The following is a 19,413-nucleotide window of genomic DNA, read 5'->3' on the forward strand; positions in this document are numbered from 1 at the left end:
CTCCCAGCTAATTGTTTCTCCTCACGCGCTGTTAACCACTTACCAGGCCAGCCGCTGGTTGACATTAAACTTTAATTTCAAGTTACTAGTTAAGTGCGTTAAAAAGTAAATAGTTTCGACACCATTTATTCAGTTGCTTACGCATTATTTTATTCGCATTCTTTGGACGGCCTAATGCCACAGCTTAAACATCTAGATAAATCAATTTTTGGTCTGCTGCCATAGAATTCATTAGCTGCGGAGTTACCGCAGCCGCCGCCGCCGCTTCGCCGTCTCCCGAATGGTGGACGGTATCGGCGGTTGGATGTAGACTTGACCGTCGCCGGAGCCGTATGGCATGCGCCGTCGCGTGCTCAGGTAGAAGATACCTCTCCGGGGTATGGCCGGCTCGCCGCCCATGAACTCGTCGCCGGTGCACGTTCGACTGCCGCCCGGGCAGCTGCAGGTGGCGGTGTGGACCGCCTTTGCAGATCCGCAGCGGACGGCGGGGAACGACTTGGGACGACGCACTGACTCGGCAAAGTAGAACATTGCCGCAAAGTGGTCGCACACAAAGTCGAACTCCGTGGCCGTGGCGTTGGGACAGTGCGGCTGCCCCAGGCCCCAGTTGGCGAAGAAGGAGGCCTGGCTGATCTTGGTACTGGGATTCCCCAAAAGCGTCAGATCAGTGTGAATGGACTCCACGTAAATTGCATCGTCCGGGGCCAGTCGATCCTCGGGACCCAAGCTTAGTTGGGTTAGACCTGCCGGATCCAGAGCAAAAATGGCGCCCAGTCGCTGGGGCCTCATCATTTTCCCCGTCAGTCCGGATATGTGGCTTCCCGCGCTGTGCCCCACCAGGTAGATCTGCTCGTAGGGCACTCCTGTGTTCTCGTGGAGGAACCGCAGCATCTTGGCCACGTTGGCGGCTATCGCGGGCAGCTGCTTGGATACTCGAGGATAGCTTATGTCCAGAGCCTGGCGGCTCCAGTCCAGGATGATCACATTGAAGTTGCCTCTCGACAAGTAGGCATCTTTAATGGCGGCGTTGGAGCAGCTGGTGCTCTTACCCGCCCAACCATGAATGGAAACTCTAGAATACATAAATTAAAGTGCCATTAATAGAATTCTAATTAAAACTAATTTGTAAAACTTAATGGATGGTCGAACCTATTTGATTTAAAACTAGTTTAAAAACCAGCCTAAATTTAAATATATTTCTTTGTGGATCACTTCCATTTTCTTTAAAATAGAACCCTTTTTAGAACTGCTTACCTCACAGGCCATTTTGGGTTGAAGTGCGAGTTCTTCAGCATGCTGACGTCCCCCGGACGGAGGAGCTGCCGCTCCTCGGGATTCAGGGGAGTGTAGAGATCGTACTGGAGCAGCTTGGACTGGGGCAGGCGGGGACGGGTTCCCAGGATAATGCCCAGCTCGGTGGAGACCATGCCCTGGATGACATCTGAAATGGATACCTCGCACTTGCCAGGAGCATAGGCGAAATACTGACCAGCCACAAGAGCTGAAAAGAAATAGCAATTAAAACCACTTGAAGATCGGATCGGGGCGATTGAAACTCACTTCCCGCTGGGCCGAGGAGCAAGAACCAGAATAATATATGCATTCCCGTTAACGATCCCATTAACCGCACCTCAAAGACGTCACTAAAGGCCACTTAACTTGAGGTTTAAACAATTCAGTTGTTTTATTTCGAATTTATTTGTGGATCAATTCGCAATCCAAATTTTATCGCACCACCGCTCACTAAAAAAGAACGCGAATTTCTGAGCGGATCGGAGCACCTCCGAAGCGTTACAAGCTCTGAGCCGAAGTATTGCAAGATTCTAGACGGAGGCTTGGTTAAATAAAGGCCGCCGCTGCGTTCTGCCGGCCGGCTGGCTGGCAGAGAAGCGGTCTCCCAGCCATGATGATCGACCATTAACAACTGGTTGGAGCGGTCACTGCTTCTGCCACTGCCACTGCCACCGGCCACTATCACTGCAACAGTCAACAAGTCATTGAGATGTACGGTGGCAGATACGATTTTTTTGGGCCAAGTGCAGGCTAAACACTTGGTTAGCGATGAAGGGATGCCGACTAGAATACAAATCGATCCATCGATCGAGCCATCAAATCGATGCTAATTTTAGGCACAGATTTTAGCTAGTCATCTGGGCTTTCACCCGTATTGTTTAATTTATTCATTTATGCGTCGATTATAAATGGTTTATATTCAATAATATAATAGACATGCATATCTTCGGGCCCATTTACAGTTGCGGGTCAATAGTAGTTAGTTGCCTCTAGGCGAGTTGGTTGATCCCTCTAGTCAGTGATCTCTTATATAAGTCTGAAGTTTCATTAATATTAATTGGAAAATTGATCAAGCCTGAAGTCGATCAAGTCACCTGTCATTTCGAAAGGGATTATTACGAATCTGCCGGCCATTACACGTTAATGGCTTAGATTAAAATTAAATTAAATAATTACTTTAGAAATAAGTAAACAAATCGAGTTAATAAGACCCCTGAGCTGTAACTGTAATTGTTCTTGGCACACACGTGGCAATTATTTAATTGATTAATTATACTCATTAGAACACAATAACTTGGTCTAAATACCAAAGTCCGAATTAGTGGTTCGATGGACTAGCATGATGTTACTTCCTCACCAGCTTCGGGTGAAATGCGGTGGAGATGTCAGAGATTCCAGGTGGGTTAGGGTTCAGCTAAACGATTTGGGCTTGGAACTTTCGGCTGTTTTGCAAACCATTTAGCAGGTCTTGATTCGGGTTTACGACTCTACCCCTCGCTTTTATTTTGATTTTTTTTTGGCTGAAACTCATTCATGCTCATGTTAACATCTACATATATGTGTATATATCTTTTTTTAAAAGATCGTTAAACCCGTGTCGTGTCGTGTGTGTACTGATCTCGCGCCGACTTGTTACAAAAAGTTTATTGACAGGATTTACGTTTTAACGCAAACACATAATAATGTGTGCTTATTGTTGTTATGATTATCTCAACCCGAATGAAACGCAGCGGAATGGCGCTGTTCCGCGTATTTGCCCAAACAATCGACTCTTGCTTTCAATCTAATTGCAAAATCACCTTGGAATTCGACAGTTCATCAGTTAAATATTTAAATGTTCCTGTAATTGATCCTGGCTGGCATCACCGCCCCGTCAGAGTCCTCTCATCAACTCGCTCCTTCCCCGCAATTATTATGTTAAATGGCCAGCTCTCAATCACCATCGCGATCCCTTCTAGACGACTCCACAGCAGAGTTCACGTTTTGAGGAAACCTTCAAACAGGTTACTCATCTGGAGATCGAACTATTTTGGAAATAAGCATGACTGGTCGGAATTCCCTTTCAGTTTCGTTGCCCAGAGCCCAGTGCCCAGAGAGAATCTTTCTTCGGCTTCTAATCGAACTAGAATTTCATCAAAACTTGACGTGTTTTATGCTCGAAATTAAAACAAATTCACGCTGATCTTAAATAACTTTACTTCCCTGTGGCGAGTTGCAAACTAAACCAGAATTTTAGGGAACTATTTCGTAAGTGCGACATTTTCAACAAGTTGTTAGAAATGCTAATTTTTGGACAGGTGTGGTGGAAATCGAGGAAGAAAAGCTTTATCAGCGGAGGTATTTTTTATCTTAAATTTAATATTTAAATATTTTTGGTAACAAGACTTCCTTAACTTTAAGTTCAGCCTTTAATTTCAACTCTATATCAAGTCAAGTCCCAAGATATTATTGTTTATTGAAGCATAGCTGTTGAGTTATGATATAATTGATTAAAGCCTCACCCAGTCAGTGCCATTTGGATGACCACTGGTGTGCTGGATCCCTGGGAAGATATCGGTTACTTTGAGCTCCTCCGGCTACGCTCGGCTGACTGCCTGGCTTTTATTTCCTGTTCTCGGCACTGCAACTGTGAATCGAACTGTGCTTTTGGCCGCCAGTGATCGTAATAAAGCCACTTTGACGTCACATGCTGCAATTCCAGTTTATTTATGTGCTCCCCCTCGAGTCGGTCCGGTCGGGTCTTCATCATCTTTCTCCAGCATCTTTCAGCAATGACGCTGGCAACTTTCACGGTCAAGTTCATCTCGCATCTCGCATTGTTGCGATGCTCTGCCTCTGTGGCTTTGTAATGGCTCCGGTATAGAATTCCCCAAGATGTAATCTCCAGAGTCTTCAGTCTGGATGCCTCGGAGCCTCAGAGCCTCAGTTGGATTTTGCGAATGGAAATCGCCTGAGCTCCAGTCGAGATGTGGTCGGATAAATCCGCTGTGTGTCCGCTGCCGAGGAGCGGGAACGATAGTGCCGCGATCCGATCAAGCCGTGTCAGTGATTACCAGCTCGTGGCTACATTTTGGCGACTCTACGAGGCGGAGACGGTGTCCCAGCCAGTCCTGGGCCTGCTGCTGGCCGTTGTCTCTGCCATCTGGCTCTTTGTACGTACGGGAAAGTGTACAAATTCGTATCCGAAACCAATACCGATTCCTCCGATTATGATTACAAACACACACGCACACCTTTTGGTCGCAGACTTTCACCAAAAAAATAAAAAATAAAAAAACAGCAAAAACAAAAATCGAAAATGACGTTGCAACCTGCATTCGCTTCGCACAGAAAACCACATTTGACCGGTGCACATTAAAATTTTTTCAACCCAAGCCACAGCCACTGAAGTTGAAGCTGAAGCCAAAGTGAAATTTCCAGCGTTCGCTTTCATTAGAAATGCCCCCGGGACGGGACGGTCAATACCGGACGGAGGGGAGTGGCTGGCTGATTGGCTGTCTGGTTTTCGAACACGATTATATAATACTTTCGAGGCGGGTTCTGTCAACGCCGCAGCTCCGAAGTCGGGGCGGAGTGGGAAATGCCTTTTTGGGCCAAAAACAAAAGGCTGAAAATCGAAAACACGAAAACTTCATTAACGCCTGCCCGCCCTGGAGAGGCACGTCTCTGAATCCGTATCTGCCTCTGCCTTTTCAGAGATCCAGCCCTCCCAGCCCAGACGAGCCCTGCATATGTAAACTAGTTTTTAATTATGAAACAATAACCAGGAAGCTGCGTAAGATGCGTTTCAACGGCTCTCTATAATCTCTTGATTTTATTTTCGTTTTTCATCTTTGTAATTGCCTCAATTTGTGGCCACATGGGAAGCCCCAATGACATCGTTACAGATGATTCTGGCACGATCTCTGGGTAATGATTTTTGTGGGGGGTTCTTGGATAGGGATTTCCTGAACTGAATGTATTCCATAACTTATTATTAACCAACATGATGATAGTTACAGCTCCGGTTCTGGTTCTGATTCTTTGATGGATTGCTCTGGTTAACGACCTTTCAACTGTGTTGCAACCTCTACCAGTCTAGAGTCTAGACTCTAGACTATTGCTGCCACAAATACGAACCTATACCAATATTTATTTGTCCTCAATGAACATGGCACTTTTGCCAGCCCTCCATGGATCTCTGTACGTCTTTTGTAAGTCCATTGGGGCGATTCCAATTGCTGGCAATGAAAAGCAAAATGGAAACACAAACAAGGGGCCTAGGGCCGATCCAGACCTAGTCCATTGTCGCACTTGGTGTGCTCTTTCCTTGGAAGCGGATCGCAATGATGATGATGCGCCTGATTATGCTGGGTAGCTGCAAGTCGATCATGTGTGTGTCCAATTGTTTGGGTTGGTAATTAGCATCGTCCACTGGGTCCACTCTGTTGCAGTGGTTTATAAGGTGATGGTGTTGGTGATGTTGCACTACCCGTACCTACCCCTCTGCCCGCCCCGACCGATTACCAATGGCCGCGACCTCAGCCTCAGCCAAGTTTGTGGTGGCTTTTTGTTGCTTTTGTGTGTTTATATGCCAGCCGTTGTTTCTCGGTAAGCCACTTTCGAATGCAGAGCCAGCATTTGGCCAGCGACTTGGACCCGACTTGGTCTGTTTGGCCAGCCAATTCAGTTGCGTCGCCGAGCCCGAAGAGAAAACACCATACCGACTAAGCCACCATTCCAGCAGTTATCCAGTCAGTGCCACTTCCAATAACCACCGTGAAAGTAACCACCACCACCGGCAGTGGCCACTCGCAGTCGCAGTCGCAGGTTATTGAAAAGGAAACTGCAATTTATTGCAAAATTATATGCACTTTTACTTGTTGTGGCCGTAGCCGCCAAAATTGCTTTACATAATTCCCCCACGGCGGACATGTACAAGCACACGGTCAAGTCGAAGCTGGCCCAGGTGCGGAGCAATCCTCCGGCTGAGGCGCCACCAGCAGCCACAGGACATCTATCCAAACACGGACTAGGAGCTGGCAAGAAATTCTTTTCGCACATTCGCCACAAAATCGAGGATAACTTGACACCGAAATTAAGCGGAAAACTGTACTACAAAGGCAGCAAGCACACCAGATCCATGAGTGCTCTGTCCACGGTGGATGGCGGATGTGTGGGCGGGAAGTATACACCCAAAGGAGTAGCCCTTAATCCCATCCCACTGCAGATGCCCACCAGTGTCCTGACCAGCAGTGTCTACAGCTACATCGACAGCGACGAGGAGAGCCAGCTGAGTCTGAGTCTCAGCCTGACACAGCAGTCCCTGGAGGACGAGATCTTCGCCGAGCTGGAGAAGGTGGCCCACGACGAGACCAAGCTGAACGAGGTTCTCCAGAGTTTCGACCATTTGCTCAACGAATACCATCCTCCAGTCGCCGAGGAGTTGCCAGCTCCTCCAGCGGAGTTTTGTGATCGCCAGCCCATGCTTTCCAAATCACACAGTACCTTGAGCATCAATAGGAATATAAGCCGCATGCAAGTGTACCAGTCCCCGGAACTGGCAGGATCAGTGCTGCTGATGCGAGGAGGAGGAGGAGCCGGAGCCACAGGAGGTGGGGACTCCAGATACAATTCCTTGAACGACCTGAATGGTAGCAGGATTCCCCTTCGGAAGCAATCGAATCTCCGCAAGCGCAGCGAGAGCTTCTGTCTGGAGCAACCGCTGCCGGTGAAGGCTCCTGGAAAGCAGCAAAGGACCCGATCCTTACTAACCCTCAACACAGTAGCACGTGGAAGAGCTCCTGCCGTCCAGCCTCCACCTCCTGCCGCTGTAACAATGCCCAAAAGAGCCAACTCCAGTCTGGAGAAGAGACATATCACAGCCTCGAAAGCCACTCCCAGAAGAGCCAATTCCACAGTGAAGCCTGGGACGACAAAAGCCAAGTCACCCAATGCTCACAGCGACGAGCTGCTGGTCAAGTGCCTGGCCAAAGGACAGGAGATACTGCGCCAGGTGGAGAGCATGAATCACAAGCCCAAGAGGAGCAGCAGTCGCGGGGTGACCAAGGAGCACTCCCAGCTGGTGAGGAACAAGAAAAAGCTACAGAAGCTCCAGTACGCCAACGAGGAGAAGGTCGGCCGGCCCAAGCTAGAGTCCTGCAAGATCATCCCGCCGAAGCTGGGCGAGACCTCGGACAAGAACCAGGAGCTGCTCGTCAAAGTGGTTCAGGAGGTAAAAGTCCAGAAACACCCTCTGAAAAAGCCCACGAAGGAGATCCGAGCCGAGCAGGCCGAGGATTCCGACGACTCGGGCCACATCAGCAACACCCAGTTGTCCACTTCGACGTCCACCAGCAACTCCACCGGCAGCCTCTGCGAGTCCGAGGGCGATGAGTCCGCCGAGGAGCGGTTGCCGCAAACCGAGAAGCCGTGTTGCAAGTCCAACAAAATCGCCGAGTTGCTGCAGAAGTTTGAGGCAGTGGCTGCCAAAGAGAAGCCATCGGCAACGCCGTCGCCGGTGGTGGCCAGCAAAGTGGTGGCCCAGGTGCAGGCGGTGCGGTGCATTCAGACCCAGGTGGAGATCTATCCCACCTACACGAAAGAGGTAACTATGCGGCTGCACTGACCTGGCAGAAGATCCTCCGCTTCCGATCCTCCCCAGCCCAGACAACTCTCCGCCCAATCTTAACTCTCCGCATCTGCACTCTATATTTTTTTAAAAAGTCTTTTATTTTCTCTAACTATCTAACTTTTACTGTAAATGGAATAAAATATTTATTGTACAAAATACTATCCATGGTTTATATATTTTCCTGGCCTATCCTGCAATGCCTTTCCACTTCCACCTCATGCTTTTTGGTTTATACTTCTGGGGTTCTAACATCTGGTTAATGGAGCATGTCCTTGAAGAATCTATTATCTATTTAAGGGATATGTTGTATAGTATTTTTCACTTCTATAGAAATAGTTAAGTTTTAAAGATGAGGTCTTCCACTTTTCCCTACTTCTCTCTAAAAATGTCTTTTGATTTGCAACCTTTTTAAAACTCAACACTACTCCTCCTTGATTAGAATTTATGGATATCTTTATTGCACTCTTAAAATTCAAATTTTATCGCCTAATGCCGAACCACACCTCTCCGGTACCAATACCAACTGCATCCCGCCACCAATTATCCACTCATACCTGATGACCGTGCCACACACACTGCCGCCTCACACACTCTCCCAAAAACAAACGACAGTTTAGTTTGCCATTTCACATTGGTTTACTTTCATTTTTGTCTACGTGCCGGGCATAATTAAAAATTTCGAGAAAATAGTTTCTCGACTTGGTTGCGAATCCGACGTTTGGTGACAGGGAGCGAAAGAGATGGATGGGGTGGAGAGCCACACCTTGGAGGTGCGTCGTCTTGGGGCTAATTTGTATGGGAACCCAGTGCCCTGGCCCTCAATTTATGGCACAAACCTATGCATTTTCCACCTGCATGAACCGCCATTAGGAGGCCATGCCCCTACTTTTCTGACCGATTCGCTTTTTTTTTGCTTTTATGGCAATATCTTGTTTACAATTTCGTTTTCATTTCTTTTTCCTCTTCTCACTTTCACACCTGTAAGCTTGGCATCTCTTTGCTTTTTTTGGCCAAACAGGTGTCTGCAATGTCTTAGCTCATATTTTGCATATCTTTACGTTGCCTGCCTCTCCAATAGTCTTTGTACGCCGGGTCTGAGTCGAATCAGATCAGCACCTTGACCTCCACTTCCTCGGAATTGATTTGGTTTTGTTTTTTTGGATCTCCTCTTTGGGGAGTGCACCTGACACCTGAAGTTCAGTTGAATATTTCAGTTCAGATCTTAGATCATCCGGTTGTAAGACATCAGAAATGAAATTAAAAGTCTCACTTGTCTTAAATGATATAATAAACAGGTGTTTCTGTGCTTGTTCGACAAATTACATCAAGAGTTTATCTTGCATTTTAATTAAATAACAAAAATGTTAATGAAAAGCAAACAAGAAACTGTATCTGTCTCTAAACTGTCTGAATAATATTTACAAACTCTTACAAATGCCCTGCTTTCAGATCCTCTTCCGTTCTGGAGTTCTCAGCGAACTGGAAGCCAAGCGCGATGTCCTGCTCTCAGATCGCATCATTCAGCTGCAGGCCTTCTGCCGAGGGTATCTGGCCCGGAAAAAGATGTCCCAGCGTCGGGTGCAGGTAATTATTTAACAATCCTTCCATAATTCTGATATTTCTTTATTAATCTTTGAAATGTCCTTAGGAACTGGCCGTTCGCTGCATCCAGCGGAATGTGAAGGCCTTCCTGGCCGTCCGTGACTGGCCCTGGTGGCGCCTCCTGGTCCGAGTCACGCCCCTCCTCAACGTCCACCGCACCGAGGAGCAACTGAAGACCGCCAACGAGGAGCTCCTCATGCTGCGCGCCAAACTGGAGAAGATCGAATGCGATCGCAGCGAGGTCAAGGCGGAGAACCAAAAGTTGGAAGCCAAGGTGAGTCTCTCTATCTTTCTGGTCTTTGATGGACAAGTGTCGGCAATTAAAATTGCGGCTCTTGACGGGAGTGACATGATATATCATCTGCGCGGTCTTGTTTTCGTTGGCACAGCTTTGATATCTGGGGCGCCAAAAGACATCTTACCATCGAAAGAATTCCTAATATATTTAGATGCAGGGGTATATTTTGTCATTTAATAGAATTCGAGAAACAAGAAATCTTTTTAGGCCAAGAACAATAAGTGTTTGTCGTTTGTTATAAATTGCAAAATAAAAGCCATATCTTTGGAGCGGGAAGGACTTCGTCATCAATTATTACTCCAAAAAGTGTCAAAGGAAGAGCAATGGAATTATAATCCGATCCAGACTTTGGTTCATGGCTTTGTTTCCCATGAACAGCTCCTTGAATGAAAATAATGCAGATTTCGCTTGCAGACTTTCCGCTTTTCCGCTTTCATTTGTCTTATTTGGTTTTTAAAAGTGGCCCAAAAATAGCATTTTGGGCATTGAACACCAACTGACTCTGACTCGGAGAGTGGAATATCTGTTCTGGTGGAGATAGATGGGCATGGGATCTGCCTGTGGATGTGGCTGTGGCTGTGGATGTTTCGCACATGTCGCCGCACACTAGAATAGACCCCAGATGTATTTTTAAATGCTCTAAAAGATCATTAATAATACTTTGTCGCGCCACAGTTGAGTTGCAGCTGGGTTGGAATCGGATTTAATACGATCGGATGCTGCGATTTACATAATTCCTTCAAAGATTGCCAAATTATTGGATCAACAGTTGGCCGAAATCAACAGGCAACCCGGACGAGTACGAGTCCGAGCGACCATAGATTATGTGATATGGCGGAACTATTCTGATGATGTTGCAATTGATGGCGCCGCTCTCTCTGAGTGGGACTGGCTCTCCTCGAACAGATCTCTCCGGGGATTTGTTTGCCAAAAAGTAGCGAGCAGTGAGCTTTTCATTTTGGCCAGGCCAGGCCAAGACCAAGAACCGTACGCATCACTTAGTCGCCGAGCAAACGTCGTGAAAGCCTGAGGCCCGTGGCGCCGCTATCCGGGAGATTCGATGTGATCCGATCCGATCCGTTCCGTACCGATTTCGAGTCCGATTCCGAGTGTAACCGATCTGATCCGTCTAGATTCGGCGTGTGCGTTGGTCAGAACGTTGCCAAAAGCCATAAAACCTCGGCGAGGAAAACAAAGGAATATCCGACTGGCCGCCTGGCAATCCGATGCGCGCGCGTGCTCAGGCCGAAATAAATCCAACAACAAGTCGCACAGAAATTCAGACCGAGATAAATTTAAATTGCATCAACGGTCTCAAGTTTTTGACAGCCCCTCCTCGCACCCCCGCCCCCTAGCATAAGACACCCCAGAAGATACAAATTAGAATAAATTTTAAACAAAACTCGATTGAAAAAATAAACGAAAAACGACAAAACGACACACAAATTTTCGAAAACGACAGAAATTGGCCAAAGAAATTTGCACAGAAACAAACCAGGCAGAGCCACGAATCCGAATCCCCATCATCCCCTAAAGAATCTCTAACCCACTCTCGATCCCTGCTTGCCACTAATCCAAACCCGAATGCCTCCTCTGTCGCCTGCTAACGAGGCCACTGCTGACATTCCAGCTTCTGGAGATGCCACACCGAATGCCGGGCCACTAGAGTCGGACCGCTTGGAGAAGGAGAAGTTCCTGGCCCGCGTCCTGGCAGCCATGAATGGCGGACCCAGACTGGGGGCCACTGCCTCCAGCAACAGCAGTGGATCCTCCCTTAACTCCACGATGAGTGGCAGTGCTCCGTTGGCAAGGCCACCCAAACCCCCCACCAGTCAGGCGCGAAAACAGCTCCGCCTGCTGCCCAAGCAGCGGGAGCAGAGTCCAGTTCAGTCCCTGACCAATGGACAACACACCACCACCACCACACGATCCACATACACAGCCAACAAGTACACTTCCAAAACGTCGAGTGGCAGCGGAGGCATCTCGTCGCTTTCGGGTAATCAGAAGGATAAGGCTAATGGAGAGCCCGAAAGTCTGTACGAGATCTCGCTGAAACTGCCACTCAATTCGTCCACAGGAACGGACAGCGATCGCCTGCGTCTGGTTAACCGCTCGCCCAGTCCCGCCTACTCCGTGTCCTCGCGATGCTCCACGCTCTCCTCGATCTCCAACTCCAATTCGCGTCTGCAGACTCCGCCGCGCAGGGTCTTCCCCCAGACCTACACCCGCGGCTCGGGCCTGGATCCGTACGAGATGCACCAGCTGGAGAGCTCGCCCGTGGTCTTCGACGGCAATCTGTCCTTCGTATTGGGCTGCAAGCGCCAGCCAGTCCACCAGTCTTTGCGGGCCTCGCCCTCCTTCGAGGATCCGCGCACCTCGTCCGCCTATCTCAGCGAAAAGATCCAGAACTTCCTGAAGCGCACGGATCACGTGCAGGAGGAGTGGACCGCCATGGGCAGGCGGACGAAGAGAACCACTAGCATGACCAGTGGACGGGATAGTCGCTGCACCACTCCGGGAAGCACTTGCTCCGGCTACGACGACTACGACACCATGTCCCTGATCGAGCGACAGCGCGAGCGAAACAGCATAGAGCGCTGCGGATCGGTGGGACGCACTCGATCCTCGCAGAACATCCTGACGAAGGCCTTCCAGTTGGCCAAGCAACTGCCCAGCCAGTCGACATCCCGGGCCAATTCGGCGGCCAGGGAGCGGGAGTCGTCGGTGGCGACCACCACCAGCCTGACCAACGGGAATCGCGACGACGACGACGACGATCGCACCATTCGCGAGGAGGACGATGAGGTATAACCTTGAGCTTGTGTCTGACACAGTTCGGTATAAAGTGCGGGTGATGATGTCTCCTCCTCGTAAATATTAAATTCCTAAACAAACAAAAACAGAGAAAGAAAAGAAAAGGTACCACGCTGACATTGACAGCGGGGGAAGATTCTCCGCCCACTGCCTCCCCCACACCTGAGTCTATTTTTGTTAAAAATAAAAAATAGAAAACGAATGCGTGAATCACAAATTGGAATTTTTGAGGGGAAGATTCCATATTCCATATCCATAATTTTTGTTTTCATGGAAAGAGATATATCAAGAGTTTTGGAAATAATATAAAGAAACTGAAAATAAGTTTCTGGAAATATTTCTTATGAGGACAATGAACCGACCTTCCACTTCTGAGCGAGTCACTTTTAATTTGTGTCACGGCTGTAAGATTGAATGGAACCTGTACTCACTTGACACTCATTCTTTGATCTCTTCCTAAGTAAATGATCCTCGGAATGAGTAATTTTTTCGCAGTATTATGTGATCTTTAGTCCATTTTTCTTTTCCAATTCCGATTTGTTTGTGTTTTTTCTAGAAATTCCTACAATTCTATTATATACGACGTCATATGAAATGGAAATAGTACATCTATGGGAACTTGTTTCTGGTTAAAATATGTATTATTAAATATGTATTATTTTGATTTATTTTTTATGGGTTTGGAATATAGTTTCGAAACATTTGGCGTAATATTTTCTTTATTGCCAGACAATCAATTAAATTATTAGAATATTTTGAATTGTGTGTGAATCAGTTTAAATGTTATTGCCAAAAGTCATCTGGCAGCCATAATTTTTAGTAATTTAGTTAGCCAATAATTAATAAAATAATGGTGCAATTTTGGGAGTGACTGAGGTGTGAATCAGGAGGAATTAAAATTGTAATTTCTGTGTATAGAAAAAAATAAATATTTTACTTAAAATTATGATATTATAGACACTGGCAGCTTTACAGGAAATATCTCTCAGCGGAAGCATTGGTTTCTTAGAATGGCACTTCCTCTTTGCACTTTCCTAGGTCAAGGTTACAAGTTCAGTCGAATTCAGGTCTTTTGGGCTCTTGGGCACTCAAAGGATTTGCTTTTTCTAAATAAATATCTCACCTATTCAGACACATGGCAGGCAGGCGTAGACCTGAATCGAACAAAACTAAATAAACAATCCTATAAAATGAACATAAATACTCTGGGAAACTGGAGCAGAATCGAGAATGTTTGTACTAAAAATCGAAACCCGCCCCCAATCTTTCCAGCTATCCGAACTGACGGTGGACCTGGCCGAGGAGCGCTCCACAGCCCACATCGCCACCGAGCGGCTGGAGGCGGAGACCGCCGAACGCCTCAAGCTGGAGAAGGAGCTGGGCGATCAGGCCAACAAGGTGAAGAACCTCCAGGAGACCACCGAGAAGCTGGAAATGGAACTCATATGCGCCAAGTCCGATCTGAATGGCATCTCCGAGGACGAGGATGCGGAGAACGAGGACGGCGGCGTGGGTGGCGGTGTCTACAAGCTCAAGTACGAGCGGGTGGCCCGGGAGCTGGAGTTCACCAAACGGCGTCTGCATACGCAGCACGAGCACGATCTGGAACAGCTGGTCGGGCTTAAGAAGCAATTGGAGAAGAAGGTTTGTTCCGTCCAGCCACTCTATTAGACCCTTAATAATTTCTATCTTTGAAACAGCTTTCCGATGCCTACGAAGAAGTTGAGGAGCAACGTCAAGTTGTGGGCCAATGGAAGCGCAAGGCTCAGAAGATGACCAACGAGATGAACGATCTGCGCATGCTGCTCGAGGAGCAAAATGCCCGAAACAATTTGCTCGAGAAGAAGCAGCGCAAGTTCGATGCCGAGTGCCAGTCCCTGCAGGATGCGGCTCGCCAGGAGCGTCAGGCCAAGGAGCGCTACGGCCGCGAGAAGGATGTCCTGCAGGCCGAGAAGTTTACGCTGGAGCAGACCCTAGCGGTGAGTTTGAAGCTTGGCAACATTTTTGTTCCCAGCAACATGTTTCACAATAGAAAAGCAACATGTTGCGTAGGGTCAGTGGCAGCATGTTGCATAAAGTACAGTGGGACATAGAAAATAAAGAGCAAGAAAATGTGATATAGAATATCGTATGTTTATAATTATGTAATTAAATTTAATAACTTTTATTTGTTAATTCTTCATAGATAATTCGTAGTTTTTTAGTTAGAAACAAAAATATTTTAAGACCAATAAGGCAAGAGGCTAAGCCTTCAAACCCCAAAAATTAATCTTTTTTCCATATTAATTATAAAAAATATCCTATTAAAATTGTCCAGGTCAGGGCGTGGGGTGTCGCCATCGGATAAAGACTTGTTGCACAGTGTTGAAACAAGTGGCGGCACGTTGCGCACATTGCAACCGAGATACAGATACAGATACTGCATATCTCAGAGGCCCGAAACTCGTTCGGCTTGTTTGCCCAAGCAGTGGAATACCTCGACAGCCTGCCTGCATGGCTACCTGCCCACACCGAGCATTCGACACATGTACGCATGTGCGGCATGTGTTCCAATCCGAGATCTTCTTTCTTTGAGTATTCCGTTCTGGGTTCTTGGGGTCTCATGTTTTTATCGGCCTGTACTCTAGGCTCTCGCCTGCTCGCCTGCTCGCTCTCACTCGAACCGACTCTCGAGCCTTCTCGCTCTGTGTATCTGTATCTTTTGGTCACACATTTGTGGATCTTCGCTTTGCTGCTTTCTTCATTGTTCCGCTCGACAGTAGACAGTAGACAGTAGCTCGACGACCGTCAACGTGCGATAACTGGAGTACAGAGTCTGTCCCAGTGTCTTTGCCGATTGTTCGTGCCGCTTGGCAAAAAGAAATTAAAACGTCGACGCCGTTCTCATTACGCTTTCGATACTCATAATTAGCTGGAAGAGGAAGAGCCTCCATGGAGGGCGATAACTGAACTGAACTGAACTGGCCACTGCGATTTAGATACCATAAACCCGGGCACTGAGCAGCACACCACCGACTATACTCCTCTATACGTTCATACAGTTCCCAAGCCAAGTACAGGCCAGCCATGAGTTTCCGTTACTCGACTCGGTTGATTCAAGTGAGTTCAAATGGGTTCCAAGCTCTAGTCTAAGCTCCAGACAAATATAACCCATTAAAAGCAGAAGGCAGACACTAGAAAGGGGTAATAAATTAGAAGCCCTCTGAAAAGTCTAGAAATTGTAATCAGGAAGTGTGTGAAATGACATAAATAATTGGGTTAATTAAGCGAGACACTTATTATATTCTTAACTCTTCGTCTTACAGGACACCCGCTTGGATCTGGACCTGAAGGAAGAGAAGCTAGCTTCGCTGCAGCGCGAACTGGAAGAGATGACCTTTGGGGGCGGAACCGAAGAAGAGTTCGCCCAGCTGCGGCGCTCTAAAAACGAAACAGAACGCCGGGCCAAGGAGCAGGAGGAGGAACTGGACGAGATGGCAGGCCAGATACAGCTGCTGGAGCAGGCCAAACTCCGTCTGGAGATGACACTGGAGACCATGCGCAAAGAGGCACGCCGCGAGTCCCAGCAGCGTGATGAGGAGCTGGAAGAAGTTCGCGGCAATGGCTACAAAAAGATCAAGGCCCTGGAGTGCCAACTGGAGACAGAGCATGAGGAGCGAACCCTGCTCCTCCGTGAGAAGCACGAGCTGGAGCGACGCCTGTCCTCTATGGAGGATCGTGATCGCGTGGACCGCGACGCTGAGGAGGCAATGAACCAGAAGCTGCGCCGTGATCTCCGCAAATACAAGGCTCTGCTCAAGGACGCTCAGACCCAGCTGGAGCGCCTCAAGGCGGACACGCCAGGCAAGACGCTTATTCGCCAGCTGCGGAATCAACTGGAAGACGCAGAGTCCGCTCGATCTCTGGCCATGAAGGCGCGTCAAACAGCCGAAGCGGAACTCACCGAAGTCCAGGCCATGTTCGAGGAGTCACATCGCGCCCGAAACGATGCCGAGGAGCGAGCCAATGCGGCGCACAGGGATCGCGCCGAGCTCCAGGCTCAAATCGAGGAGAACGAGGAGGAGCTCAGCGAACTGATGAAGAAGTACAGTGCCACAGTGAAGCAATTGAACACCGAGCAGATAAATGTATCCGAAGCGGAGTTCAAGCTCAACGAAATGGAGGCTGAACGAAACAATCTCAAAGAGCAGGTGGCCGAGCTACAGCACCGCTTGGACAATGTCGAAAATATGGGCGATCCATCCATGGCCATGATGTCGAAGAGGTAAGGATTTTATCTAAAATATGTGCTTAGATTTGTTTACTAACTTCAAATATTTATAGATTGGAGCTTCGCACCAAGGAACTGGAATCCCGGCTGGAGCTGGAGCAGGCCACTCGGGCGCGTCTGGAAGTGCAGGTGACCCGTCACAAGGAGGCCCTGGAGAAGCTGCAGAACGAGGTGACGCAGTCGAAGATGCGCGAAATGCAGGCCCAGGACGTGCTCAAGAAGTCGCAAAAGAGTCTCCGCGATATGCGTGAGGAGTACCACACGGTGTCCAGTCGCGAGCAGGAGTCCCTGACGCGGCGCAAGGACCTCGAAAAGAAGATGGAGCAAATGGAATCGGAGGGAGCGGCCCTGAAGAACGACCTCCGGCTGGCACTTCAGCGGATAGCCGATCTGCAACAGGCCATGGAGGAGGAGGGCGAAGAGGAACTTAGCGAGAGGTGAGTGGAATTCGAAACTAAATCCTGAGAAGTGGAAAATATTAAGACTATTTTTGGTGTTGCAGTGACGAGAGCATCAGTTCCGTGGGCTCCATCAGCGACCTCGAGGAGCGCTTGCGACCCGTGCACGTGAAACGCAGTTCGCAACAGTCGCTGAATGGAAGCATCGGTGGTGGCGGAGGCGGCGGCGGCACTGTTGTCAGCACCACTCGCACCGTGGTCTATGAAAAGGACGACAACAGCCCTAGGTACGCTGATAACGAAGTCAACTCGAACAGCAGACAGCAGCACAAGCATTAAGGCCCAAGCACCATCCAAACATTATCCGCCTCTTAATATGCCTATCGCTAGTTAGCTAGTCTGTAAGGTCTGTTTGCTATTGCCGGCTTATCTAATTTAAATAATTAAATCATACATGCAAACCATCCGCCACAATCCACATCCACATCCACAAATGACCCCAAAACCGAATTACCGAAATACCAACTCTGCAATCGACGCCAACGCTGCATCGCTTCCATCAACGTCTCCTGCCATTTAAAACAAATCCATAAAACCAAACCAAACACCCCTTAAAACGAAAACAAACGATGCGTGTAAATATATGTTAATGCCTATGTGACAAAAATCAACAAAAAAAAAAAAACACAACAAATCCTCGCTCCCGCCCTAAACCGCTCCGCTCCGTTCCGCTCCGTCATGACCCCGTCCGCCGTTTGGAACCTTTCGGAATCCCCCTCCGCATGTGTGTGTGCGTGTAAACCATTAGCTTTTTCTTATTGTAGAATAACAGTGACGTCGCCATCGTCGCCGCACATTCATAAGCTGGCACTGGCGGCCAAAGCCATACCGGACCCAGAGCCGGACACAAAAACAGCAGCTGCAGCGGCATCAGCAGCGACCAGGATGGGATCAGTAGCAGGATCATTAACAGTGCCAGCGGCGGGTCAGTCGTAGACCTAGTAGATCCATCAATGTTGCAGCTCTTGTACTTTGTAATTTTTTTTATTATTTGAATATTTATTAGTTGTTTACCATTATTATTTGATTACTGTTTAGTTCAATATGTTTAATTATTTATTATCGGAATATAGCTACATGATATATAATATATATGATAAAATATGATTGAACCCAATACGCATTCGATAGCAATGCTGAATCGTAGTTAATTTAATTTGCGCGACAGTCCCTAAACAAAGTGATTAACATGTTTTTATCTCTCTCAAAAAGAAACAAAACAAAATGGAAAAAGATTACTAAAACCTATAGCCTATATAGAGTATAGTCCATTGTCCTATAGCCAACTTAAATAAATTAGTTAAACGCGTTTCAAAATCATAGGCAAGTATATGCGAATGCAATAAATTCAATGTTTTACGGATTCAAATCCCACATAACCGAGTATTTTATAAAATAACTTTTATTCTTATACGAAACTTATCATCCAAATCGTAACATCATCAATTAAACGGCAACATAGCGTCACTCATTCATTCATTAAATCATCGTATATATACGGAAAATTAAAAATCCCAATAAGTAAAGAAACCACAATATATATTGGAATACAAAATTTTGCAGATATCGTACGATAAAGGAAACGATTTATTAAAATACTTATAGAAAACTAACAAATCGATGATCCACAAATAAATATATTGTTATAAAACTCAAAAGTTTGTTGTTTATTTATGGGAAAAAGGTTCTATAATAAGTTTTATCTTTGCCTTATTCGGATGTGTCTCGACAGATTGCCTGTGTCTTCGATCTTCAACATTTTTCGCTACAAGTTAAAAAATATTGAATAATTTTCAAAGTATACTTGACTTAATAGTTCATTAAACTATTTACTTTTTATACATGCAATAAATATGCAAAATTCTTCATATAAATTCTTAAACATAATCTCTTCCTTAGTCTTACTCTCTGATCGCATAACACATTACATCGATGTTATTCTGAAGCTTGTAACTCTTCTCGACGCCCAGCCTTCCTTGCAGATCCATTTCGTAACGTCTTCTTCTGCGTCTGATTTGAATATCTACTCCCTGCATCAGAGAGCATCATTTTATAATTTTTC

At 47.1% G+C, this 19,413-nt stretch overlaps 2 protein-coding genes and 1 long non-coding RNA gene across 15 annotated transcripts in view; 1 reads left to right on the forward strand and 2 right to left on the reverse strand.

Annotated features, from left to right (window-relative positions):
- Positions 1 to 19,009, forward strand: part of LOC6501619 (unconventional myosin-XVIIIa) — a 31,145-nt gene extending 12,136 nt beyond the window's left edge. For 5 of the 13 annotated variants that reach the window (XM_014911641.3, XM_032456210.2, XM_032456209.2 and 2 more), the window contains 8 exons: positions 9,356 to 9,490; positions 9,555 to 9,782; positions 13,896 to 14,267; positions 14,324 to 14,602; positions 15,929 to 16,887; positions 16,947 to 17,330; positions 17,396 to 17,578; positions 18,116 to 19,009. In XM_014911641.3, coding sequence (XP_014767127.1) covers positions 9,356 to 9,490; positions 9,555 to 9,782; positions 13,896 to 14,267; positions 14,324 to 14,602; positions 15,929 to 16,887; positions 16,947 to 17,330; positions 17,396 to 17,578; positions 18,116 to 18,287 — 2,712 coding nt within the window. In that variant the 3' untranslated portion in view covers positions 18,288 to 19,009. Of the gene's footprint in view, positions 1 to 5,955; positions 7,880 to 9,355; positions 9,491 to 9,554; positions 9,783 to 10,785; positions 11,118 to 11,218; positions 12,615 to 13,895; positions 14,268 to 14,323; positions 14,603 to 15,360; positions 15,723 to 15,928; positions 16,888 to 16,946; positions 17,331 to 17,395 lie in introns of those variants that run through there. The other 8 variants (XM_032456214.2, XM_014911639.3, XM_032456211.2 and 5 more) reach the window with 8 other exon arrangements.
- On the reverse strand, positions 129 to 1,830 carry LOC6498951 (lipase member H). Its single transcript, XM_001955582.4, has 3 exons — positions 1,561 to 1,830; positions 1,255 to 1,501; positions 129 to 1,072 (listed from the first exon to the last, which is right to left on the reverse strand). Exons 1-3 carry the CDS (start codon positions 1,619 to 1,621, stop codon positions 244 to 246), a joined length of 1,137 nt encoding a protein of 378 aa, XP_001955618.1. The 5' UTR covers positions 1,622 to 1,830; the 3' UTR covers positions 129 to 243.
- On the reverse strand, positions 9,949 to 10,617 carry LOC116656561. Its single transcript, XR_004311515.2, has 2 exons — positions 10,467 to 10,617; positions 9,949 to 10,412 (listed from the first exon to the last, which is right to left on the reverse strand). It is a non-coding gene; the product is annotated as an uncharacterized LOC116656561 (long non-coding RNA).
- Positions 19,010 to 19,413: the final 404 nt, after the last annotated feature.

This window comes from Drosophila ananassae, chromosome 2L (assembly GCF_017639315.1).
Source record: "Drosophila ananassae strain 14024-0371.13 chromosome 2L, ASM1763931v2, whole genome shotgun sequence".
NCBI classification, from domain to species: Eukaryota; Metazoa; Arthropoda; class Insecta; order Diptera; family Drosophilidae; genus Drosophila; species Drosophila ananassae.